The sequence below is a fragment of the Delphinapterus leucas genome, chromosome 11 (assembly GCF_059928025.1).
Source record: "Delphinapterus leucas isolate spDelLeu-1000000601 "Yukka" chromosome 11, BTC_Dleu_Yukka2, whole genome shotgun sequence".
NCBI classification, from domain to species: Eukaryota; Metazoa; Chordata; class Mammalia; order Artiodactyla; family Monodontidae; genus Delphinapterus; species Delphinapterus leucas.
The window spans coordinates 11,947,767-11,975,303 of record NC_143139.1 but is presented as its reverse complement, the minus strand read 5'-3'; the positions used below and the strand labels follow the sequence as shown (position 1 = coordinate 11,975,303).

The following is a 27,537-nucleotide window of genomic DNA, read 5'->3' as shown; positions in this document are numbered from 1 at the left end:
CACACGTGGTGTCACATCTTTGGGAACAGTCTCGTTCCCCTGTTCCAGTGCGATGGGCAATGAGCTTTCAGGATAGGAATGGTAGGAAATCTCAATTTATTTTATTTTATAGTATTATCATATAGAAGTTCCTACTAAGCTGGAGACTTATATATCCCTCTGCCTGTGAGAATCTCTCAAATTTCCACAGGCACCTGGGCCACATCAGGCACTGTTTCTCTCCTGCTTAAGATCTTTCAGTGGCTCCCCATCACCTACGAAATAAGACAAGCTCCTACACTTAGAATATAAAGCCCCCTGCGATCTGGTCCCAGCGTGCCTTTCTGCCTGGATTTATCATTCCCTTTTCTGGTAATACTAAATTACTAATAATTCTCTCTCACACCACGTTCACATCTCTGTGCTTTGGCTCTTTACATGAAACTCCCTTTCCACCCTCGTTGCTTCGTAAAATTTTATTTACCCAGGACTCTGTTTAGGCATCCCCAGCAGGAAGAAAGCCTTCACTGGACCCCACCAGTGTTTAAAATGTCTTTAGTTCATCCTCCCCTAGCACCCTGTGAGTTTCCCAATTTTATCATCATTTTCCATTTTATATTTAAACGATCTGTTCATTTGCCCACTTTTCACATAAACAATCTAGGCTGGGAGAGGTGATCAGGTCACAGTTATCATTGGTGCATAGGTCAATACCCAGCATCGAATATTTTATTTAAATGAACTGACCTGACTTTCTTCTAGCCGGTTTTGTCCTGAGGCCCTGTCACTGAACTCCATCTCTTATCTCAGAAGTTGAAGGTCCCCCATCCCAGAGCCAGCTGCTAAGTTCCCAGAGCTTGAATAACCCCACAGTCAGCTGAAGAGTGGGCTGTCCTGGATCAGCAGTCGTAGACACCACGGCCGGGGCTTGGAGAAGCAGCAGGAAAATGGGGGCCATGCCCTTCAGACACCTGTATCTGTTATGTCTCTTCACGTGCAAACTATCCCCGGAAGTTGCTGCAGAAGTTCAGGAATCCTCAGGTAAAAGAAAAGAACACCATGGGGTGAAAGTGTTGTTGGAAGAAGGGAAGGGAACATGATAGGGCTCTGGGTATATGTCCTCCAAACCTAGGAAACTTCCCAGGAGATGCTAGACAAAGATCTGCCTCCCCTAGTCTGGCATTCTCCTTCAGAAATAGGCTATCTTGTGGGGACCCCCCCCTCCCCATGTTAGTAAAAAATAAATAAATAAAGCCTTGGAATGATAACTGCACTCCTAAATCTCATTGGCCTTAGTATGAAGAGAAAAAGTAGAGATGCCCTTATGATTTAGAGCTGCTTCTTCTCTACTCAGTACGCCCAAACCTTCTGTCTCTCTCTCACTCTCCCCCCACCCTCCTCTGTCTCTGCCTAGATGGTCCCGGTGCCCGGGAACCTGTCTGGCTCACAGATGTCCAGGCTGCCATGGAATTCGTCGCTGCTGCTGAGGTGACTGTCATAGGCTTCTTCCAGGTTCGTCCAGATACCCCCCCCGCTGTCGTTCCTCCAAAGAACCAGAAATATTCTACCTCAAGGGAGCCACGTTAGTCACCTGCTGGCCAGATGACACTGCCTTAGCAGCCTAAGGGTACAGAGTCTGCTTTTAGCTTGTCCATCAAGATCTCTCGATTTCTAGCCATTCCCAGTCTCTGAATTATGAATTCCTCACACTTGCTTCAAGAGTTCTGAGACTGCCGACTGGGTCTCCCCATCTGTGGATGCTTTGAAGCTTCGGACAGTATCTGAATTTCTGAGGCAGGGCCAACTTCTATCATCCAGGCAACGCATTTGTCAATAGTTGCCTCCAGTGTAGAGCCTCTTACCAAATAAGTAGTCCCCTATGCGTCTTTCTCTTTTTTTGCTCTGAAATGTTGAATAAGGATGGCATTTTGTATATGGAAGGTGTTAGCCTCCATCTTCCAGATTGGCTTCCTGGCTAAGAAAAGCAGCCATAAAGGAGAAGGCATCATTCCAGCATTTTTCTATTTGTCTGGAGGTAACATCTGGAGATTCTCACAGCTGATCAAGCCCCTGCTCTCTCCTGGCAGACCTTCTTGTCTTGCTTCCATTCATTAATTCCAACTCATCATCACCCTGTCTATTCTGTGTACACAGCTGGAAATAGCCTTGATGAGATGTAAGTCGGGTAGGAAGATCGGGGAGCAAATTTTTCAGTGATGAGAGATCTGAACTGTAGACAAAAACAGCCACCCTCAGACAGGAAGGAGTGCCAAGGAAGCGGAGTTGGGTGCAATAACTTAAATGACCACCGGGTGTCGTTGTTTGATTCACGAGCAGTTCCATTCTAAGGAGCAGAATAAAAAAAGAGGAAGCCTTGATGAACAATTGTTCATAACCTCGAATGAACTCCACACACCTTTTTGGATGAGCAAGGTGCCAACTCCCTCTGCTTGACCCCAGATGCAAGGCTAACCATGATCTTTTCTCTTAGCACATCTCCTTCTCTAGCTAGAAAGGTGTCAGGGACAAATACGGTCACTCTAGTGTATTGCCTGGAGCTGCTGAGGACAAAGGTCCCATGAGAGCAGGGAAATAATGCCAGCTTGCTATAGAAGGACTGGAATCATCACTCAGAATAGGCTTCCCTGCTCTGTCTTGCAGGCCTGGGTTCTAGAATTGGACCAACCCATGAACAGTATCTTGATGGCTTACACACAGTGGAAAGAGGACTGTTCCTCTACATCCTACACAAGCCTTTGTTAATAAACCTTCTAAGCTTCCACTTTAATTTCTCTTATTTTTATTATTTTCTTTTTTGACCCTTTTGACAACACTTATTTCTGATTTTTGCATTTCTTTTTTCTTCCACAAATTATTCCCCAAACATTTGCCCCCTCTGGTATATCAATGACAGAGCAGCCCAACTCTGCAGGTCTCTATGATTTTGAGACCCCCCTCAGCTACTAGTAAACTGCAAGTTCTATGGTAAAGCCAGACAGGAGTCCCAGGCTTAGCCACAATGTTATAGTTGCCTATTAACCCACCCAGCCTGGAAAATTCAACAATGTCACTGCAAATCCAGCCTGCATTTTTAGAGGTCAATGTTGTCTCACTGGACACTATGATTTCTGATGTGAATGAACACATTTCTACTCCCTAGTCTGTTTCTCTGTCTCTCTCCTCCAAAAACAACCTGTGGGTTTTTTTCTTCTCGTTTTTAGGATTTAGAAGTACCAGCAGTGTCCCTATTCCACAGTGTGGTGAAAAATTTCCAAGATGTGTCATTTGGAATCAGCACTGCCTCCGAGGTTCTGGCCCACTACAGTGTTACTGGGAACACCATTTCCCTCTTTCGTCTGGTAAGTCAGGTGGGCAGCTCCAGCCTTCTCCCAGTTTTTCCTTGGGTTGTGGACGTACAGACTTCTGAGACCAGAAAAGAGTCTAGGTCTTGAACACTAATGGTGCTGCCTGAGTCAGGGACCATGATGACAAGGACGATGGCTCAACTCAAGCTTCCTAAACAGATGCTGTCATGAAATGGGAAGAAGCCTGGACTGAGGGTCAGGACATAAGATTTGGAGCACTGCTTTGTCACCAACCAGCCATGTGACTTGGGCAGGTCACTGAACATTTTTTGGCTTCAGTTCTTTCATCTATAAAATAAAAGGGTTTGACTATATCATCAGTAAGGTCATTGTGAGCTCTAAAATTTTATATTTTCATACCTTTGAGAGTTCACTTACATTCATCAAACATGTGGTAACGACTACTCTGTGTGCTATGCAAGATAATGATAATAAAAACGCATTGAGCATATTCTCCCCTCTCATAGATCTTACAAATATAGTAGAGATTGTAAACATAATATGCACGTATCCATAATACAAAGAGCATCACCATGGATAAAATATTACAAGGGTTCAAATGATAAAGGCAGGGTAGGAATTCTGACCAAAATAAATTATGAAGGAGACAACTGAACTGGGGTTAAGAACAGATAAAATTTGGACAAAATAGAGGAGAATTCGTGGGCAACATGGGGGAAAAAAATAAACTTGGGAAACAGTGATCAGGCCAACTTGACTGGATCTCAGGGAACATGTTTTGGGCAAATGAATAAAAGACAGAGAAGCTTGATTGGAACCATATTGTGAGGAAATTTGAATACCAGCTTAATGGGTTTGCACTTAAGTTGCTTGGCACTAGGCAGCCCCTCAAGCCTTTAGATCAGGGGAATAATATGAACAGAAATGTGTTCGCAAAATTATTTTGGCAGCAATGAGTCAGACGGGCTGTTAGGCAAAGAGACAAGAGTAGAGAGAGCTGTTAGGCTGACAAAATAGATCATGTACTAAGGATCTGTAGCAAAGAGGTAGCAGTAGAAAGTGAAGAAAAGGCAGGTCCTGCAAAGATAAGATATCAAAATTATGGAAAGGAGGCAAGGTTGAAAGCCAGGGTACCTAGGAATAGTGAGGGCATAACAGAAATAGGGATTTCTGATGTTTTATTTTGCTGTTGAGTTTACATTGTTGGTGGAATACCAAGGTGAAAATGACCAGAGTCCACTGGAAATGAGAAACTGAGCAAAAGTTAAAGTTTCAAGATTTCTGGACTGAAGGTCCTTCCCGCTCTCACTTCCATCCTATCTATCTCATATTCCTCATCCAACTGTCTTTTAAATGTATTTTCTACTCAGTGTCTCCAATTTTCTTTAAGCCCTTAAACTACCTAGTTTATGTACCACTCCATTAAAACTGTTTTCATCCAGTCCAGGGTGGCTTCCATATTTCCAAATCCAATGAATACTGCTTGAGTCTTATTTTACTGAACATTTCTGCCATATTTGACATTGTTGGTCTCTCTTTTCTCTTTAATATTTTCTCTTTCCTTGACCTAGGAGCCTCCTTCTCCTGGTCCACTTCTTCTTTTCGTCTCCCTGGGATATTCTCTTCCTCCACCCATACTACTGCCTGACTCAATGCTCTTCCCAATGTAGGTTATATAATCCATGCTCCATGGGGCCAAAGACTGTCTTGTTCATTACTTCAACCACCGAGCATTTAAAAGTGCCTATCATGTAGCAGGTACTCATAAATGTTTGGTGAATAGATGAATATGTGAATGAATTTTTTTTTTTTTTTTTTTTTACTTTTTGAAAAAATATTTACTTGGAGCAGTTTTAAGTTCAGAGCAAAATTAAGAGAAAGATATAGAGATTCTTCTTATCTCTTGCCTCATACATACATGATCTCCCCCATTATCAACATCCCCCTCCAGAGCGGTACATTTGTCACAATTGATGAAACTACACTGAAACATCATAATCACCCAAACTCCATAGTTTACTTCATGGTTCACTCTTGGTGTCCTATGGTCTATGGTTTTGGACAAATATATAATGACATGAATCTATCATTACTGTATCCCAGTATTTTCACTGCCTTAAATTCCTCCGTACTACGCCTGTGAAGGAATCAATTACTGAATGAATGTGTAATCCTTCAGTGATATAATTCTTTCTCATGTTTGACGATTGTGTGTTTGTTGAGGATTTGGAATGTTTTACCTCTAGCCTGGACCTCTCCTGTGATTCAAATGCTTGCTGGACATAACTGTTTGAATACCCTCATAAGCACAGCAGTCTTAACTTTGTCAAAACTGAATTTGTCATTTGCACCTGCTGAATCATGTTCTTTCCTCTAAAACACTGTCTTACTGAATGGCTGTGTTCATTCAGTATCTAATCTTTGCCAATCATACCTCCTACCCTACTGAGCCTATGTTCTCCTCCACTCTTTCTATTTCACTCCTTGCTTAGATTCTTAGCATCTTTGGCATAAACATTTTCAATATCTTCTTAATAGATCTCCCTTTACTACTTCTTATAGTTTCTAGGTTGGTATCACAATGATGGATATAAAATGGAAATTTGACCATGACACGTCTTTCCTAAAAACTCTTCAATATTCCCCATGTCTTAAGAGAGCAAAATCAAGATATTTAAACATGCAGTTTTTTTGTTTTTTTTTTTTGTGGTACGCGGGCCTCTCACCGTTGTGGCCTCTCCCTTTGTGGAGCACAGGCTCCGGACGCGCAGGCTCAGCGGCCATGGCTCACGGGCCCAGCCGCTCCGCGACATGTGGGATCTTCCCGGACCGGGGCTTGAACCCGTGTCCTCTGCATCGACAGGTGGACTCTCAACCACTGCGCCACCAGGGAAGCCCCTCTTTTTCTATTTCTTAAAAGTATTTTTATTACCTGATTTAGTTTTTGGTTAACATATAATGTTTTAGAGGAAACATGAGTATTTCAACGTTCTAATCCCTGGAACCTGTGAATATGTTACTTTATGTGGCAAAAGGGACTTTGCAGATGTGATTAAGAATCCTGAGATGAGGAGATTATCCTGGATTATCTGGGTGGGCCCAATGTAATCTCAACAATGCTTATGAGGGGGACACAGGAGATCCAAGAGGAGAGAAGATGCTATCTATGGTGCTGGCTCTGAAGATGGATGAAGGGGCCAAGGAATGGCTAAGGTCTCTAGAAGCTGGAAAAGGCAAGAAAATGTCTTTCTTCACTAGAGCTTCTGGGAGGTCTACCAACAACTTGATTTTAGTTCAGCGAAACTCATATTGGATTTCTGACCTCCAAAACCGAACATAATAAAAGTGTATTGTTGTTTTTTTTAAGATAGGTTAGCTATTATTTTTATTCTTCCAATCCAAATCCTCTCCCAGCAACTAGCCATCTTTTTTTTTTTAACGTCTTTATTGGAGTATAATTGCTTTACAATGGCATGTTAGTTTCTGCTTTATAATAAAGTGAATCAGTTATACATATACATATGTTCCCATATCTCTTCCCTCTTGCATCTCCCTCCCTCCCACCCTCCATATCCCACCCCTCTAGGTGGTCACAAACCACCTAGCTGATCTCCCTGTGCTATGTGGCTACTTCCCACTAGCTATCTATTTTATGTTTGGTAGTGTATATATGTCCATGCCATTCTCTCACTCTGTCACAGCTTACCCTTCCCCTTCCCCATATCCTCAAGCCCATGCTCTAGTAGGTCTGTGTCTTTATTCCCATCTTGCCCCTAGGTTCTTCATGACCTTTTCTTTTCTTTTTTTTTTCCTAGGTTCCATATATATGTGTTAGCATACGGTATTTGTTTTTCTCTTTCTGACTTACTTCACTCTGTATGACAGACTCTAAGTCCATCCACCTCACTACAAATAACTCAATTTCATTTCTTTTTATGGCTGAGTAATATTCCACTGTATATATGTGCCACAGCAAAGGAAACCATAAACAAGACTAAAAGACAGCCCTCAGAATGGGAGAAAATATTTGCAAATGAAGCAACTGACAAAGGATTAATCTCCAAAATTTACAAGCAGCTCATGCAGCTCAATAACAAAAAAACAAACAACCCAATCCAAAAATGGGCAGAAGACCTAAACAGACATTTCTCCAAAGAAGATATACAGATTGCCAACAAACACATGAAAGAATGCTCAACATCATTAATCATTAGAGAAATGCAAATCAAAACTACAATGAGATATCATCTCACACCAGTCAGAATGGCCATCATCAAAAAACCTACAAACAATAAATGCTGGAGAGGGTGTGGAGAAAAGGTAACACTCTTGCACTGCTGGTGGGAATGTAAATTGATACAGCCACTATGGAGAACAGTATGGATGTGCCTTAAAAAACTAAAAATAGAACTACCATCTGACCCAGCAATCCCACTACTGGGCATATACCCTGAGAAAACCGTAGTTCAAAAAGAGTCATGTACCACAATGTTCATTGCAGCTCTGTTTACAATAGCCAGGACATGGAAGCAACCTAAGTGCCCATCAACAGATGAATGGAGAAAGAAAACCGATGTTTTTACTCCTAGATTCTATTTACTCTAATGCTCCTCATTCTAAAGACTTAAAAAAAAAAAGAAGAAAAGAAACACACTTTCTCCTAAACCATTTCTCTATCTCCCTGGCACTATTTAATCAAACCCCAGGATTATTTCTCAAGAGCTAATCTAGGCATGGCATATTTTGGCAAAGAAATTTCAGAATTTGTCCCTACAGTAAATTTCCATTGTAGGAACGTGTTTAGAAATAAGCTGAAATAATAAGTGGGAATATGAATTGACAGCTATGTTGGAGAGATGAGAGGCTGGCAAATGCTATATTTATGGAACGCATCACCTGCAAAAACAGCGCAGGCCAACTATATACATGCGATTGGGAGAAATGTAAAATGGAGCCATAGTGAGTTGTGTATGACAACCTGTCTGTGTGAGGACAGAGCTTGTCTTTTGTGAGAGTCAGAGCAGCTCTCACCACTCTCAATAGGACTCTTAATGTTGCCCCGACAGAGATGTAATCCCATGTTGAATAAACCGTGAGCCTGCCCCAGACTGGAATTTCAGGTATTACTTGAATGTTTACCTCATTTTGAGTATTCTCAATCACTTCTATTTTAAGAAATATAGGGACTTTCCTGGTGGTCCAGTGGTTAAGACTCTGTGCTTCCAGTGCAGGGGGTGTAGGTTCGATCCCTGGTTGGGGAACTAAGATCCCACATGCCAAAAAAAGAGGTAGAATTAGCCTAACTTTGACCCAATGGACACAGTAGAGGCATCCTTTCACACCTTTCACAATTATTCCTTGGAAACCTATTATAAGAAATGCACCTTTCCAAGCAGAGAATCAGAAGAAACCACTGCATAAAAATAAACTGATAAGAAAGGCAAGAAGTAAGATACATCAAATTTTAAAAGATTTTTTCTAAAGTATATATTTACCAAGTATATGGTAAGCTAAGCAACTTATAAAAACAACCCAGAGAAGCAGCCGCATAGCACAGGGAGATCAGCTCGGTGCTTTGTGACCACCTAGAGGGGTGGGATAGGGAGGGTGGGAGAGAGGGAGACGCAAGAGGGAGGAGGTATGGGGATATATGTATATGTATAACTGATTCATTTTGTTGTAGAGCAGAAACTAACACACCATTGTAAAGCAATTATACTCCAATAAAGATGTTAAAAAAAAAAAAACAAACCCAGAGACATGAGGGCATTTGTTAAACAAATGATTTCTCCGTGATAGCCCAGATATTTAATATTGTAACTGATGTAAACTAAGACAGCTTTAATATGTTTTATGAACTGTTGGGTTGTTAATTACGGAAATTGAGCAGAATTCAAAGGAGTATTGCTGGAATACTAATAAACAGAAAAGGAGTGATGAAATCCATTGGTAGCACACAGTGTCTGAAACATAAAATAATCCACATCTGATTCTCTTGGGGAACCTCAAATTATATTGTAAGGTGACAACCCTTCTGGTTTACTGTTTACTGTTTTTATTCTGGTGCCTCTTTTCTTGGGGAGAAAAATAATATGATTTTTCAAGGAAAATTCTTTCCAAAAACTGGAAAAATATATAAAAATTTTTCCCCCACTCTTGGTTCCAGGGTTGGGTTTTTCTTTCCAGGGCATTAGGCAAATAAATTCCCTTTACAGAAGAAAGAATTCCTTTCAAATGTTGTTTCCAGGAACCCTACACATGAACGTTCCAGAGTTTTTTGGTTTAAGAAATAGAGAAATAATCGGGTATGTTTCGTTCAAAGAAGCCCAACCAACTGGAAAGGCTTCAGGAGGGTGGTTTTTATTAAAGCTCTTTGCTTCTTAGAGAATGTTATCACCGCTTAACCACGGTGCTTCCAGTATACAGCATGCCTTAAGTCCAGAAACACCTGGAGGAGCTGGAGTTTCCTGTTCGTCTTGTTCTGGGAAATGTGAGGGCTTGCCTGGAAAAGGGAGCAGAAAGGGAGGAACTCCTGGCTCAGACCACAGCTCTGTCCCCTGAGCTTAGACACCAGGCCTGCAAGTTTCCAGAAAAATAATCAGGAAGTATTTAAACATATTAAAGATTCAAAGGGCACTGGTTGTGATTATAATGATGATTTTGATGGTTGCACAATTAGCAAAGCCTTAGGAAGGAGACATGCCAGGTGGCAAAGCAGGCCTTAAGCAGCTTTTAAGATCCTTTGTGTTCACTTTCTTCTCTATCGACTAGAGGAGAGGGATGGGAGAAGGGTGGGCAAGGACTCCACCTAGGAAGACTTTTTTCTCCTGCTTTTATATTTCTGCCCCAAGCTTTCTACTCAAACTGTGTGAATTTTAAAACAGTTAAATATGCAAAATAGTTCACCTTTTAAAACATCCTGTGGTTTCGTTGAATTTTTTTCAAAATTCTTTTTTTGAAAGACAAACATTTTCTGTACCTCGGCATTATGTATTTCATAAGTTTGGGTTGTGAAAAACAATCATTAAATAAAGTGATTAAATTTCCATCTGAGTGAGGTCAGCACTTCTGGGCCTCAGTACCTAATATACAGCAGGCACTCAACAAATAATTGAACACAAATGGATTATAAGAGAAATACCCAGATATGACTAAATAGACTCAGAATTAATCAAATTAACCATAAAGAGTGCATTGGGTTTCTTGGAGGTTCATATTGCTTTTAACTAACCCAGTGAGAGACCACCTTGAAGAAAAGAAGAGAAAAATAGAAGATGGTTCTGATCCAGGGCAAGATCTGGTGGGGTAGGACCGATATAAGATAGCAGATAAAGGGAAAGAGTTAAGGAGTGTTCAAGTGTTGGTGGCCCAAAGATCTCAAAAGTGACCCAAACTATTTCAGGAAGCAGACTGTTCAGGATCTGGCCCTGACAGTTTTATCTGTAGGCATAGTTGCTATGGGTGATGGAAGCTTTATCTTCGTCTCTATGGGCATGAGGAGATGGGAGAGGGGAATGGGAAACTTCTGGGAACAATGTTTGGCAATATGACATCCTATCTTTCAACATACCTGAGTATCATGGAAAGGCAGCTCTAAAATGCAAATCTGGGATAGCAGAACAGGTAACTAGACAATCCCTTCCACTAAGGATAATTTTTTTGAAAAAGCTGAGCAAAAAAAAATATTTTAAAGAAAGACCTTGGAGAACCAGCAAGAGAAGGGGGAATGTCTAGGCTAAGATCTAAAATAAAATGGAAACCCAGAAAGATGAACCCTATATTTGGACTGCTTTTCATCTGGGGGACATAGCCAGTTCTAGATGGAGCAGCAGAGAGGCTGAGAGGTTTATTAGCATTTTTGCAATATTCAAGGAGCCAGAAAATTAAATGTTGGAGTTCAGGGACCCCAAGGGGAAGTAGGAGGTAAAGCCAGTAAGACATCCTTTGCTCTACTTTGGGCCCTAAAGAGAAATACCCTAAAATCAAACATGAACCATAAGTAGATCAGCCCTCCCAAGAGCTGCAGCACAGATTCGAGTCACCTCAGCCCCTGATCATATATGAATATATAAGTTCACACACACACATACACATATATACACACACACACTACATACACCTGCACACATATATAATTATATATATGTATCATCTATATAATTTACCCGTAGCCATGCCATAGTATAATAACAGAAAGTCAAAGAAAAAGAGAAAAATCTTAAATCAGACAAAAAAGGATTACCTTCAAAGTAAGCTCAAAGGGTAATACTAAGATTCTCAGATGACTTCTCAATAGAAAGAATGGAATGCAGAATACAAATAATTATATCTTTCAAAAACTGAAAGAAAATAACTCTCAACAAAGAATGCTACCTCCAGCGAAAATAACCTTCAAAAATAAAGGTGAAATAAGCATATTTTAAACAATCAAACTGAAAGAATATTTCACCCAACAGATCTAACTCATTCTAAAGGGAATACTAAATGTGTTCTCTGGGCAGAGGGAAAAAATTCCCAGATAGAAGCTCAAAAATGCAGGAAGAAATGAAGAGAAACTAAAATGTAAATATGTGCATAAATGTAAATGTATATTGATTATATAACAATAATAATAATGTCTTGTGAGATTTAGAATTAACACACAGAACAATAATCCCCTGTAGGTCTTGAGTGTGGGCCATGGACTGATTTGGAAGGAAGTAAAGTGTATTAGAATGTTCTAATGTCTGCATTATCCAAGAAGAAGGTAGAATTGCCAGCTAATATTAGATTCTGATAAGTAAAGTATGCATGTTGTAACACATGCTGGTGATCCTCAGGAGAATAATTATAGCGTGTGTAACTTCTGAGTCAAAAAAGAGAAAGAAGGCATAATAAAAAGTGCTCAATGGATTCAAAGTAGGCCAAAAATGAAGGAAAATGAGATTTGGAACAGGCAGAACCAATGGAAAAAATGCATATTTAATTAAATATATTAGTAATTACATTATATAAAAATAATCCAATTAAAAGGCAAAGATTATCAGACTGGATTTAAAAATAAAACTATGTGCTTTCTACAAGAGATACAATGTTTTAAAAAATAGGGACATATGTAAAGTATAAAGATAGGTTGAAAGTAAAAGGATGGAGATATGCCATGTAAACACTTCTAAAAGAATGCTGGTATAAGTATATTAGTATGAACAAAGTAGTCTTTTATGCAATGAGCATCCATAGGGATAAAGAAGGACACTTCATAAAGACAACAATTTTAATTTGCCCAGAAGATTTACCAATTCTAAATCTGCATACATGACTTGAGAATATGTAAGAAGAAACTGACAGAATTGTAAGAAAAAATGGTTAAATCCACAATCATACTGGGAGATTTTGACACTCCTCTACTGAGAGAATAAGCTAGTCAAAAAATAAATAAATAAATAAATAAATAAAATATATATATATATAATTTGAATTATAAATTAACTAAGTATCCTGATGAGCATATGCAGAATACTGTATTCAAAAACTATAATATATGCATAATTTTAAGGACACATATCACATATACAGAAGTTGACAAATAATAAAAATAAAATGTAGAAATTAAGCTGGAAATCAAAAACAAGCATATAACCCAAAAATCTTACATTTTGAAATTAAAAAATACACTTCTAAATAACCAATAGTTTAGAGAAGAAATAAGAACAGAAATTAGAAAACATTTTGAATTGAATGATAATAAAACATACATATAAAGTTTATGAATTTAGAAGGCATCCATAGCCTTATAAAGGGAAATATGGAGATTTTAACATGTATTTTAGAGAACAGTAATGCTAAAAATCAGAATCTAAGCATCATTTTAAGAAGGAAGAAAAAATGAGTCCCAGGTAGATTTTAGATCCATTGTGAATGACAAAATAATAATGTTTCTAGGAGATAAAATAAGAGAATATATTCAAAACTTTGGTGTAGTCAAAGCACTTTAAACAAAACAAAACAAAAACACACACGAGTTATAGGAAAAGGTTGATAACTTGACTACATTGAAATTACCTTCTGTTCATATGCAGTCACCATTAAAAGGGAAGTCCCCAGTGAGAAAAGATATATAGTATAAAACCACAAAGCGTTCATATCCAGAATATATAAAACATCTTCAAATCAGCAAAGAAAGGATCAACTCAATAGAAAAATAGGCAAGTGACTTGAACACAGACTTCAGAGAAATGGATATACAACTGGTTAATCAGAGAAATACAAGTGAAACCACAGTGAGATACTACCAGATATTCATCAAAATGAATAAAATTAGAAAGGTGGATAATGCCAAGTGTTAGCAAGGATGTGGAACAATGGGACATTTCCAACAGTACAAATGCAAATGTACATTATTGTCCATTTTAGAAAATAGCTTTGGCATTGTCTCCCAAACACACATCAAAATACATGTCAAAAATACACATATCCGGGCGTCTCTGGTGGCGCGGTGGTTGGGAGTCTGCCTGCTGATGCAGGGGACACGGGTTCGTGCCCTGGTCCGGGGGGATCCCGCATGCCGCGGAGTGGCTGGGCCCGTGGGCCATGGGCGCTGGGCCTGCGCGTCTGGAGCCTGTGCTCCGCAACAGGAGAGGCCGCGGCGGTGAGAGGCCCGCGTGCCGCAAAACAAAAAACAAAAAAAAACAAAAAAAAAATGCACATATCCTACAATCAAATCCTAATCCTAGATACATGCCCAACAGATATAGAGACATGAGTACCAAGAGAAATGAGCATGAGTGTTCATTGCAGCCTTATTTTAATAACCAGAAGCTGAAAACAGTCTAAATTTTCATCAGTAGTAAAATGAATAAATGCTTTGCATATTTATACAATCAGATATTATAGAGCAAGGAAAATGAACAAACTATAGCTAAATGCAATAACATGGATGGCTCTTATAAACAAAATTCTAAGCAAAAGAATTGAGATACACATACAAAAAATAGTTTGTTTCCACTTACATAATGTTTTTAAAAAGATGAAACTAAACTATAACATTAAGAGATGCATTTTTAAGCAGTAAAGCTATAAAGGAAAGGATGAAGAAGGTCATCGTAAGTCAGGATAATAGTCCCTTTGGCAGAAAACTAATGGATTATTGATTAGAAGGGATCACAGAGGGCTTCAGGCATTCTGGCAATGTTCTATTTCTTTCCCTGAGTGGTGGTTCCACAGTTGTTTACTCTGTGATCATTTACTGAGGTTAATATTTTCTGTTTTGTGGTTTTCTCTATATGTGTGTTTTATTTCACATTCGAAGGGTACATAAATAAAACATAAATCTGATCCTGTAAGTGTATCCCCTTGCCCTCAGGTTAGAGTTTAATCTACTTACCTTGACTTCAAGGCTCTTTGGGAATTTCCCCTGCCTACCCCACTGTCTATGTCTCTCTTCTACCCGCACTTAACATCTACTGCTAGAGTCTAGCTAAACGAACTGCAGCTTCTAGAATGGGCATCTCGCATCATTTTGCCTTTGGCAAATGCTGTACTTTATTTAAAATCCCACCCCCATCCTCATTCATCTGAACAAGTCTTAGCCATTCTTCAGGAGCTGCCTCTTCCTGGGAGTTTTTCTGCTCTTCCTTAGGTGACAAATGGGTCTGTGATGACACTAGCCGCATTCTGTGTGATGTTTCTGTTTACTTCTCTGTGTCCCACAGGACAGTGTGTTCCTAGAGGGCAGGGAACATTTCCTATTTACCTTTCTGTCTTTAGAGCTTTAGTTAGTGCCTGACATGTGGTAAATAGTCTAGAAACATTTATTGATGAATGAAGACAGTGACAATTTTATCCTTTTTGTGTGACCCAGGTGGATAACAAACAGCTGGATTTAAAGAGTGAAGACATTGAAAGCATGGATGCTACCAAGTTAAGCCATTTCATTCAGAGGAACAACCTCCACTTGGTGACAGAGTATAACCCTATGGTAAATAGCCCCTGTCCGCAGACCCTTAAGTCCCTATGTCAGGGAGGGTACTTGCCTTCATAGCAGAAATCCTTTCCTCCAGGAGTTCTGATCTTTTGACCAATAATAATATTAACCACCAAAAAAATATATATATATATATATATTAACCACCATTAATTGAACACCTAGTCGTTTATGTTGCCATCCCTCTACAACCCTTAAGATTGATAGACTTGTCCCTACCCAACAAAGAAAGAAACAGAAAAGTTAAATGACATCACATGACTAGTAAGAAAGAGAGAGTGCAGTGCTGAGGTGACTACTTCAAAACTTCTGAGTTTGGTTGCCTGAGAGAGTTCAGTGAAGGCAACAAGATTGTGGGCTCGCCACAGCTGCAAAAACGCTGAAGGCCCATTTTGTTTCCCTAAAGCACTGGTGACCAATACTTTTGTAAATTACAACAAAAGTAAATTAATAGACCAATGAAATGTTGAAAAACAAAAAAGTAAAATTTTTTAAAAGTTTTTATACACCTATTCCCATTTTCTGTGCCTATCTCCTTGTGGACTAGTAACTAACATTTCCTGGTCTGGCCTAGACCCTCAAGGGGTCTCAGGTTTCTTTCTGGGTTTGTCTTCCTTGGGTATTGCATGCTGCCTGAAGCCTGGGTGAGGCTGCTGGTCCACCTGTCCTGCTGGCCTTCTAACACTCTACGGCTTATAGAATTACCTTGCATGTCCTGCTTTTGCCTTCCTGAACGTAAATCGTAGACTGATGGAGTGTTGACTTCCAGTGATCTACATCAGCTCAGAAATGCTATGCGTTCTCTAGTAACAGTACGTTATATGCATGTCATGCTTTTTAGAACTTACAAAGCCCTTTCACACCATTTTCTCATTTAATACTCACAGAGATTCTTTGAGGTAGAAGAGAGGAAATTATTATGTCCATTTTATAGAGAACTCTCAAGTTCCAAACAACATTCAAGATTACACAGTAAGTGGAAAAGGCATCTTTTAAGTCAGAAAATTTAACTGATGATGCATTAGCTCATATTGTCTACTTCTATTCTACTGGAGAGGAAATGGGAGTTCAGAAAAGTGAAGTAACTTCCTCAAGGCCATATGACTAGGAATTTGAGCTTCAGTGACAGCCCTATCCACTTGTCCCTGATTTTTTTATGACTGGTCTGTCTGACTGAGTCCTGTGGTTTTTCCATTGCCCCACGCAGCCTTCTACAGAAAACACCCCTTTTCCTGTTGACTAAATTCCTGTCCACCTCTCACACCATGTTTTTCTCCATGGAATGGTGACTCCATTTCCACTTCTGCTAAGATTCCAAACACACGCACCGCAGGGGTGTTGGCAGCAATAATTGAAAAGGCATTTTTCTCCTAGACCATCATCATTCTGGTCATTGTGTCTATAAAGCTGCCAGGAGTGCATGTGGGACCAGGAAAGATGATCTTCCGGTCCCTGAGCTTATGGTCCAGGGTCCTGGAGTTCTGCAGGCGAACGAGGGCAGACGCAAGGACTAGCCTTCCTGAGCTCTGATGCCTGGTCCATCTCTCATCTTATAGAACAATGACATTTGTTAAGTTCCATATTAGTAGTGACAGCAAATCACATCAAGAAGAAATTAGGAAAGAATTTCTTTAGAGAAGCAAGTTCAACTTTTATTGTGACTTTTACATTTCCGAAAAGTAGTTTTTCTCAACTGGTGACCCGCCCACACTACTATAGTTGTTTCTCATCTGTTGCTGGTACAGAGGTTTGTATCAGTAGCAACTGGGCAGAAATTCATAGCCATGTAGTTGGCCTCCTGTGCACTTTTAAGGCACACACTCAATACTTGGCTTCAAGGTGAAAATCCAGCTGTTTAATCTATTAGAATTAAACTGATCACTTCTGCTGTGTTCAATCCCTTCTGCGAAGACAACTATATCATTTGACTCCTCACCTTTGATTTTTTGACTCTTCTCAAGCTTTATTCTCCACCTCCACTCTAGGAGAGTAGATGCATGCTCTAAATTTAAGTAGCAGGATCTAGTAGAACAAGAGACAATTATTTAGCATCCAATCTCCCAAACTTAAAATGTAAGACCTGGTTTGAAACTCCAGGGGGAAAGTTTTGGGAAAGAACTCACTGGACTCTCCTTACCTACATGTTGGCCAGTAGAGGTGGAAAAAAAAATCTCTACAGAGGAGTGTGTAGCTTCTGGAAGGATCCTACCTAGTTGCTCCCCCTCCCACCACCCTGGGACTCTGCCCAAAGATTCCTTAACACACCATACTCTCTCTTCTTGTGCACACGCTAGTTTTACAGCAGTGCTTTCTGTATTTAGAAGGGAGGGGTGAAAAGGAATGGGATTTTGTTTAAAATAGCGACAGTTGCAGCACTATTTCAGGAAAGGGAAATGAAGGGAACCCGTGCCAGAGTTTTACACTCTACCTTCTCTCCTCCCTCTGGTTCACAGCTGTCCCCTCCCCTCCATCACCGACAACTTCCCGGGGAATGACCGTCTCTAATCAGTAAAAAAGGGCCAATGCTTCTGGTCTCCTGAAGAGCTTACCTTATGGCTGACCTGAGGTGCTCTGATTCAGCCATGCTGAGGGCTGAATTGGTTTTGTTGAGGATTTGCCATCAGCTGTGTATGAGGCAGTACATCCCGCTGGTTAAGATCATGGACTCTGGAGCCACACTGCTTGCTGCGAATCACAGTTCAACACTTTCAGGACTTTAGGAGATCTTGGGCCTCAATTTCTTCTTTTATAAAACTGGGACTTTGAGGATTAAATTAGCTATTACACATAAAGACCTGAAAACAGTGCCCAGCACATCATAAGCTCTCAAAAGTATACACTACTGACATGCAAAGTCCACATTTTAAGAGCATCTGGCTCCTCTCGCAACATGAAAAGGGGTTGAAAAGGTGACTAAAATGTTCCATGGTGTATTTGTTACCTATTGATGTATAACAGCTTACTCCCAAATTTAACAGCTTAGAACAGAAAAAAAATGGACTGTCTCGCACAGTTTCTGTGGGTCAACCGTTTGGGAGTGGCTAGGGTTAGGTGTTGCAAATCTGGGGGCTCATGTGAAGTGGCAGCCATCGGTCAGGGAGGCAGTCACGGGAAGGGCTGACTGGGGCTGAAGAGTTTGCTTCCAAGATGGCTCAATCACAGACAAGTCAGTGCTGGCTGTTGGCAGGAGGCCTTAGCTCCTTGCCATGCGAATCTCTTCCTAAGACTGCTTGAGTGACCAGTATAAGAGAGTAAGTGATACGAGTGAGAACAAGGCAGAAGCCACTGTGTCTTCTATGACCTAACCTTGGAGGTCACACTCCAGCATTACTGCAACATCCCTTTGGTTACTCAGCTCAGCCCTATTCAATGTGGGGAGGAGAAAACTACACAGTTGCATGAAAACCAGAGGGTGAGACTGACTCAGCACCACCTTGGAGGAGTTGCCACTGATGTGATGGATAGACAGCTCTCATTTATGTTCTAGTGTACCTATTCACCGGTTGTCACTAATGTTTTTTTCCCTCCTTTTCACTTTCATTCTGCTTCAATACATTTCAATTTCCCAGACTGCAATTGGCCTATTTAATAGTATGATTCCAATTCATCTTCTAATGATGATGAACAAGGCCTCCCCAGAGTATGAAGAAAGCTTGCACAGATACCAGGAAGCAGCTAAGCTCTTCCAGGGGAAGGTAAGTCTGGACTGGGAAATACCTTTTTGAATACTCAGCAGCAAGACACTAGAAAAAGGGAGATGGGACCAGGGAAGTGAGATAAATGAGGAAAATACATCAGGTTAAGAGATAACAAAGTGAGAGCTAGGGCATAATAAATCCCATTACTCTGATTTAAAACTTAAGATGTATTTTATACTCTTAAAGATGTGTTTAATCATACCTTCCATTAGCAGTAAGTCTATTTCTTTTTTTTATGCCTTGATGGGTGCAGAGAAAATAGAGACCCAAAGAAACTGAAAATTAAAATCACCTGTTAGTCACGATTTATTTACTCCTTGCTATAAACTCTGAAGTTTTAGACCTCAGGGCTTATTTCTCATCTAAAACACCTGTCAGGTATCTAGTGCCCACTGGATGTTCAATAAATATTTATTTCTTTCCCTTCCCTACTTTGTGCAGTTCTGCTTATGTTACTGAAATAGTAAAACTTCAACCACTTCAAGGCTACTGCATTGAATTAGAGGCCTCGATGACAAGGGCTGTCTGGTAATAAAACAAGCTGACTTTCTGGTTTTCTGGTTTCCCTAGCACTGGAAGTTTTCAGTGTTACTAAACATAAATAACTCTCTAGACTATTATCAAGAAGATTTCCACTTTGGACAGAAGGTTTGACTTAATAATACAAAATAGCTAACAGTTTTCAAGCACTTACTATACGCTAAAAACTGTACTAGAAATATTAATTCCATTCTCTCATTCAATCTCCCCCAACAAAAGCCCATTTTTCCAATGAGAACACCTAATCTCAGGGAAGCTGAGTGATGTACCCAAAGTCACACAGCTAGAAAGTACTACAGGTAACATTTAAAAAGAATTCTCCACATTTAGCCAATAGGCCATACTTTCTCCCTTAGCTAACCCCTAAAGTCTCTTCCAGTTCTACGGTCTTAAAATTAAATAAACCCAATCAAAGGGATAAAAAACCAAAACAATGCAAAATAAGAAGAAATTCATTTTAACTCAATGAAGATTTAAATTGTGTGGCACAGGGCTTCCTGGTGGCGCAGTGGTTGAGAGTCTGCCTGCCGATGCAGGGGACGCGGGTTCGTGCCCCGGTCCGGGAAGATCCCACATGCCGCGGAGCGGCTGGGCCCGTGAACCATGGCCGCTGAGCCTGCGCATCCGGAGCCTGTGCTCCGCGACGGGAGAGGCCACAACAGTGAGAGGCCCACGTACCGCAAAAATAAATAAATAAATAATAAATTGTGTGGCACAGACCCTAAATCCCATCAGTGTAAACTCCAACAATCACAAGGTGTCTCTTCCTCCCCAGAGCCTCAGAGAGATCTTTCTTTTCCAAACTTCTCCAACTGCAGATTCTTTTTATTCTGGTGGACAGTGGTGTGAAGAAAAATGGGAAGGTGATATCATTTTTCAAACTAAAGAAGCCTCAGCTGCCTGCATTGGCAATTTACCAGACTCTGGACGATGTGTGGGATACACTGCCCATAACGGAAGTCTCAGTAGAGCACGTGCAAAACTTTTGTGATGGATTCCTGAAAGGGAAGAGGTTGGTAAGTGTGAGACTACAGGTAAAGCAAGTTGAGGTTTGTTTCCCCTCTTGGTCCCTTTAATTTCCTGTTGAATAAAAATTCTTTGACCTCCAGTGGATTTGATTAAGAGTAAAGGGATAGGAAATGTGCATATAAATACATGCACTCAGCCTCTTCTTTTGCATAATTGATAGAGTATTATACACTATTGTATATCATTGTACAGCTTGACTCTTTTACTTAACGTGAGGTATTTCATATGTGACAAGCTTTCTTATAGTTTATTAACCAACTACACAGAATTTTAATGTATTGATGGGCCATGATTTATTTAACTATTCTCTTATTGATTAGACTGTTTCCAGTTTTTTTTCCAGCTGTTTCTCATCCCCCAATAATATAAACAAAAGTCTGTTTTACCCAAACTTTGTCCACACAATGTGTTCTCAAGCTTTCTGATCTTTATCAATATTAAAGGTGAAAAAATGGTATCAGTGTAAAAAAAGAAAAGAGTAAAGGGATAGGACGATATGGTGGTCAGAGTTGGGATGCTTTTTAAGATGTAGTCATGGGAACAGAACTCCAAAAACAGTTTTGGAAAGGTCTTGCATATTCAAAGGAGCTGAATTTTGGATTTTACCATTCTGTGTACAGCATCAATGGGAAACAAGTAAATTCCATATAAGGAGTTCATGAGATAAAAATTGAAGATGGATTTAGGACTTTCAGGAGGAATTAAATAGCTCAAATTGCTAATCTCAGAGTTCAAAAACGAGAGTGGACTCCAAATCTGAATATCAGTCTCATGGTGTTTTTCAGAGAGAAAATCATGAATCAGAAGAAAAGATGTCAAAGATGGAACTCTGATTTCTCCCTGCTTCTTCTGCGTAGGACCAAGTAGCTACTTTATACCGAATAAAAAGGGGTAACCCAAACCTCAGAGACAGTAAACAGGATCACCAGACTTTACACATATACATACATGCACAAACACACACACACACACACACACACACACACACACACGCACACAGCTCCAGTTTGTTCCTTAAAGTCTCATTGACTCTACTTTCCCTTTCTTTTAAATTTTACCCTTCCGATTTTCTCTTCTGCATTCATACTGAGTAGGCCCATGCACTGTCATACATACCACTGGATGGAGGCTGTATGAGAAATACTGCACTACTGCTATGAAGGGGCAACATTCCTAGAGGGAGATTGTTCTGGTGTGTCATTTGATATTGAATTCATATACTGCACGCGACTTACACACAACCTCTTGTAGGGTTGCCTAAGGGTTGAAACTCTGCTTTCCTCATAAGCCCATGTCCCTCTCTGACTCAGGGTCAAGGACAAGAAGATGGTTTTAAATGCCTTTCTGAAATAGTCTTTTTGCCAGAAGTCAAATGATATTTCCAAGTCTCTGAACTCAACAGAAACAGACCGTGTAAAAACTCTATTCTTGTTTCAAGTTCCTAACTCCCCATATAAACCAACAGCTGCATGATAAATAAAAGGCCATCATGTTATAGGAAAAGACTGGCATCTCTTTGCAGACCAAATCCCTTATAAATATCCCGCCACCCAACTCAGCAGAATGGACCTCCCCCTTTGGTATCTACTGTTAGAGTCAGGCCATGAGCCACTAATGTGTTATCGTTCACTGTGGGTGGGATGGGAGCTGGTAGAGACCATCTTGCATGAGGATTGATATAAACGTGGCAGAGGAGCTATGGGAATCAAATTAGGTAAAAGGTTGGAGAAGGGGTAGGAAGGGGGAGCTTGGCCCCAGGGGCGAGCTGGGGCTGGCTAAACGTGGATTATTGCAGGTGAAGTGTGCAATCCAGCCCTTGTGGAATAGAGGGAGAGTTTGGCTGAGTGTCTCTGGCCCACAGGCTGTTACTGTGAACGCACAGATGAGACATTGTTCCCAGGAGGCCCTTGGCTCCAAAGCAAAGTACCTAAGTGCTGAAGAGCTGAAAAACTACAGTGTATACCTAAGGACTGGTCCAAGTGGGGAACAGAGACTGAAAGACTTAGTTGTTCCTTCCTAGGGAGAAATCTCCATGGCCACTGAGCTGGGAGTCAGCTGCTGGCATGGACTCTGTGAAAGCAGCTGTGTACGGTACACCCCTCAGCAACACGAGACCAGTAGATTCTGAGAAGCCCATCCCATCCATCCACAGGTCTACTGAAAACCACCCAAACAGTCTCCTGCTTTAAGGCTGAAAAATATTCCTGGGATAGGCACATCCCAGAAGCCTCCCTTTGATACTGCAAACGAGAGCTCTTGACATTTACAGTCAGGAAATTCTTCCTGATATCCAGCTGAGGTCCAGTAGCCACACAAGCTTGTTTCTTCTTACCTGTACTGAGTGGAAATTCTTAACAGCTGCCAATCACCATCACTAAATGGTACCTTTAACTCCTTGCTGGTTGGTCTTAAGCCCTCTTATCTAATCTTCTTTCCTCCATACTCATAATCCAAACTTTTCACCTTTTTAAAAAATTTCCAAGTCATTTGATTGACTTTATTATTTTCTCTCTTCCCTCTTTTTCAAAGTTCCCTCTTTCTTTGTTTAAAATAATGGGATTCCAGACTATCGTAGGAATTTGGTAAACGCTAAAACATAAATTCCCATGAGCTATATTTTATTCAATATTGAGTTAATTTTTCAAATATTTTACTTGAAGTCTTCCCCCTAATAACTATGGTCACCACTGACCATAGGTCTTACATTTTTACAGTGTATTTTTCTGCTTGATTACCTTCAAATAGCGATTTTACTATACATAGTACTTTGTATGTGCCTTTTTATCTTTATGGTATTTAATTTAATTATTCCTTCTCAGTTTATGTTTCTCCAGAACTGAAAGCTATTTTTGTCTGTCTTCTTCACAGTCAATCTCGTTCTTTGTACAGGAGTTATGACCAAAGAATAGAACTTCTTTCAAAAGAAGAGATTTATAAAAGTTCTCATTCATTCACTAAAGATCACACTTAGTATTATAAACTTCTGTCATCTCTAGATCTTCTCTGTCTTTGAGTAATATCTTCCTAAGACTCTAGATTCATTTTCCCAAGGCCATATTATTGTTGAAATATCTAGATATATCACAGCTATTTTTCATTGTGGAGTCATTTATTGGTCCTAGCTGGCAAGACTGCCATACTTTTTTCCTTAGAGGATGAAGGAAGTGGTGATGTTATACAATAGAACTTTGTAAAATCTATTAGAAGGTTTGGAAGACTACAACAGAAGGCAGGAGTGGGAGGAGGGCATGAGTCAGAGCAATGCCAGGAAAGTTTGTATTTGAGTCTCACCTCTTCTGTGCCTGTGGCTTTGTGACCATGGAAAAAACACTTTCTATCTTAGAACTTCAGTTCACTGAAGATAATACAATAATAATTCATAGGAGTTTTTGAGATCCCAGAGTGATAATACATATTAAGTAAGTTTTTCATTTCTTTTATTTTTTGGTTTAATGCTACCCTGTCTTCTCTGGGTAATGGTCATTTCTCCAGCTGTCAGAACTTATGGCAAAGGAAAGGCTTCCTTCAGGAGAAGTAGTTGAAATAACTTTTAAAGTTTTGTGTTTTTGTTAATCAATCAAACATGGAGGGGCTGGGAGTTGAACCCATGGCCTCATGTATGCTAAGCATGTGCTCTACCACTGAGCTACACTCCCTCCTTCTTTGAAATAATTTTTTTTATGTAGGCTTTATTATTATCCATGTATGGTGAAGCCAACAGATCAGGAGATGATTGCCATTGAAAAGATAGTTTGTTACTCACAGTTCCCAAGAGGAGGGCACATGCCATGTCACAAAGGGCCACATGGGGAAACACCAGCATTGGTCAGGAGACAGAAGAAACAAGGAGGAAATATGGGCAAGAGCCTTCATTGTGGCTTTTGTGGGAAGGAACAGTCAAGGCAGGGTAAGCAGGATTGGCTGGTTTGAATAATTTCAGCAGACTCTGGGCCATAGAAGCTGTCCCTGGTTGCCCCGAACATGACCCTGGTGTTATTAGGGCAAATGGATTTTGTCCCAGAGTGTAAGAGCCTTGTGAGAGTTCAGTAAAGGAGGTGGTATGGGTACAGAATATGGGCTTGTTAATTTGCATGTGAAAGAAACTCTAGCAGATGAGTTGTTTACTACCTCTAGAATTGGCTAGCTCTGGGAGGAGCAATCTCTCCAGGGTCAGCAAGGCCCCAGATGTCAAAGCGTCAGAAACATACGGTTAATACAATCCTCTCACACTCACCTGTCGTGAGATTTGTCTCCCAACTCACCTAGTTTGGTCATGCTACAAAGGAAGGCATACTGTCTTTATCAGGCCCTTATTAATACACGTATACCTTGGGTGTGGAGGGATAAGATGGGTACCAAGTGGTGCATTATTAGAGAACAGTTCATTTATTCATATATTCATTCATTCATTTAAATACTTACTAATCAACTACAAGGATGTCAGGCAAAGCTGCCTCCTAAGAGAGAAAATTTGGCCTTGGGTGATGAGCTATAGAACAGGGAAGTTTCAGTTGTAGTGACAACAGGCAGCATGGAAGCCATCAGACTGATTCAGAGAACTTTAGGACAGAGAAAGCTGGATAAAGGAGAAGGGGGTGCTGTGGAGAGGGATGGATGGGAGGCTGGCAGTGGGCTGAGGAGCCCCGGAGTTGGAGAAGAGGAACAACAAAGGGACAGAGCCTACCACAAAAGGGGAGAGGCTCATCATGGACAAACTTTACTTCACAACTGAGTTTGGAACCAGTCCTATTTATTTCACCTTTCTGGAAGGATCTGGTTTCCCAAGCAAGGAAAATAGAACAGGAAGTGGGATATATCTGACGCATGCTCCTAATTACAGCACTTTTACATACAGAGACCTAAGAATAGAAAAAGAAGGATGTTTAAAACTTCTTTTGAGTTTTGAACCTTTGAAGAAACGGTACTCAAGAAATCAAAGAAACAAATGAATTTTAAAATCATACCTTTGTAAACAAGCATGAGATTCACCCTCATTCAAATCATTTCCAAGATAGGCCAGGGTGTCATTCTTTTTCTTTCCATTCTGCAACCATTTCTGTGAGCTTCACAGTGAAATATCTGAGTGACTCTAGGAGCAGAAGGTAAGGGTGAGTGAAGGATGAGGGGGTTAAGCTACATGTATAGGTTCTGAAAAATTGTGTGGAATCCAGACTTTAATGTGTCGTTGTCCAAACAGTTGCACTAAGTCTTAATAGCAGGATTCAATTTCTACATTAGACCTACTAGTCTTAATACAGTAACATGGTTTTAGCCTGGGCTTGAGGAAGAAAAAATAGATGAGATTTGACATAATTCCAGCTGTAGTGAAGTAAGAATTTAAAAATTAACAAATATGTAGTGTTGAACTTACCTGGTGGCACAGTGGTTAAGAATCCTCCTGCCAATGCAGGGGACATGGTTCAAGCCCTGGTCCAGGAAGATCCCACATCCTGGGAAGCAACTAAGCCTGTGCACCACAACTTATGAGCCTGCACTCTAGAGCCCATGAGCCACAACTATGGAGCCCTCGTGCCACAACTACTGAAGCCCATGCACATCGAGCCCGTGCTCCAAAGCAAGAGAAGCCACCTCAGTGAGAAGCCCGCGCACCACAACAAAGAGTAGCCCCTGCTCTCCGCAACTAGAGAAAGCCCGCGCGCAGCAATGAAGACCCAACACAGCCAAAAATAAACAAATAAATGAATTAATTAATTTAAAATGTAGTGTTACAGGTCATGTTTCCCAGAAAGAAGACTCTGAGACTGAATTTCCTTGCAGAAAGTTTATTGGGGGGTGTTCTTAGGACCTGTGAGGAAATGAAGAAAGTAGGATTGGGCAGAAGGAAAAGCTGGGATGTGATCTAGTCACACAATATCCAGATCATCCCATGGGGCTATTTGGTGCTGAAATGTCCTTGCAGAATTATCCCAAATTGGAGAATGGGGGTGGGGCCTTTATACCCTGATGTTGATCATTTGATGCAAGCCACACACAGGAAAGGGTGTGATTGTGGGCAAGGTGACTCTCCTTAGCAGAGGACAATCTCTGGGTTTGAAGTTAGTGAGTGGGAATTCTGCTGAGAACTGTCATCTGTCAACACACCCAGCAGCTGGGCTGCTATAGTCTGAGTGTTTGTGTGACCCCAGGATTCAAATATTAAATTCCAACACCCAGTGTGATTAGGTATTAGGAGATGGGCTCTTTGGGAGATGATTAAGTCAGGAGAGTGGAACCCTTGTGAATGGGATTAGTGCCTTTATAAGAGATCCCAGAGAGTTTCCTTCCCCTTCCACTATGTGAGGATACAATTAGAAGTTTGCCACCCAGAAGAGGACCCTCACTCAACCATACTGGCACCCTGGTCTCAGACTTCCAGCCTCCAGAACCATGAGATATAAATTTCTGTTGTTTATAAGCCACTCAGTCTGTGGTATTTTGTTATCGCAGCCTGAATGGACTCAGACATACGGGAAGAGTGCTTCTGATCTAAAGAAGTTGGGGGTGATCTGCTCACCACAGTATCTTCTTTCAGGCTACCATAATCATTGTACCAGTGCTATGCAAAAGAATGAGGAAATAATAAATTTGTTTTATCAAATAAAATATATAGCTACTTCACTGAATTGGGATTGGGGGTGAATGTTTGCTTATGTTATCTTCAGAAGAAGGGTTAGAGCAGGCTTCCAGTGACTTGTTCTCACAGTCACTCAGCCATTCATCCTTTCATCAAGCATTTATTGTGTCTCCCATGCAGCGAAGATGTTTCAGGAAACAGACTAGACCCCATATGTTGACTTCACCCCTTCCCATCCCCAGCCATCTGGTTTTCCAGTAGAGGACAAATATGAAGTTAACTGGGAATTTGGTCTGTTGGTTCTCAAACTTGAGAGCTCCCCAGGTGAAATCTAAAATTGGCCCCTGCACACTAAGAGCAAGGAGAGACAGAAGAAAGAGAGCACTCCAGGTCAGTAGGTGACGGTTTTAATCAGCAAGGGATATTCAT

At 40.5% G+C, this 27,537-nt stretch overlaps 1 protein-coding gene across 3 annotated transcripts; it reads left to right on the top strand.

Annotated features, from left to right (window-relative positions):
• Positions 1-14: 14 nt before the first annotated feature.
• ERP27 (endoplasmic reticulum protein 27) lies at positions 15-27,112 on the top strand. 3 transcript variants are annotated; one of them, XM_089920351.1, is made up of 7 exons: positions 15-1,020; positions 1,394-1,491; positions 3,201-3,338; positions 15,145-15,261; positions 18,837-18,962; positions 20,324-20,521; positions 26,267-27,112. In XM_089920351.1, the coding sequence occupies exons 1-7, from the start codon at positions 927-929 to the stop codon at positions 26,396-26,398; spliced, it is 903 nt and encodes a 300-aa protein (XP_089776477.1). In that variant the 5' UTR covers positions 15-926; the 3' UTR covers positions 26,399-27,112. The 3 variants fall into 3 exon arrangements, with proteins under 3 accessions (XP_089776477.1, XP_022433368.2, XP_089776476.1); XM_022577660.3 differs by having other exon boundaries at positions 21,320-26,274; XM_089920350.1 differs by having other exon boundaries at positions 1,394-1,467; positions 20,324-26,274.
• The last annotated feature ends 425 nt before the right edge of the window (positions 27,113-27,537 follow it).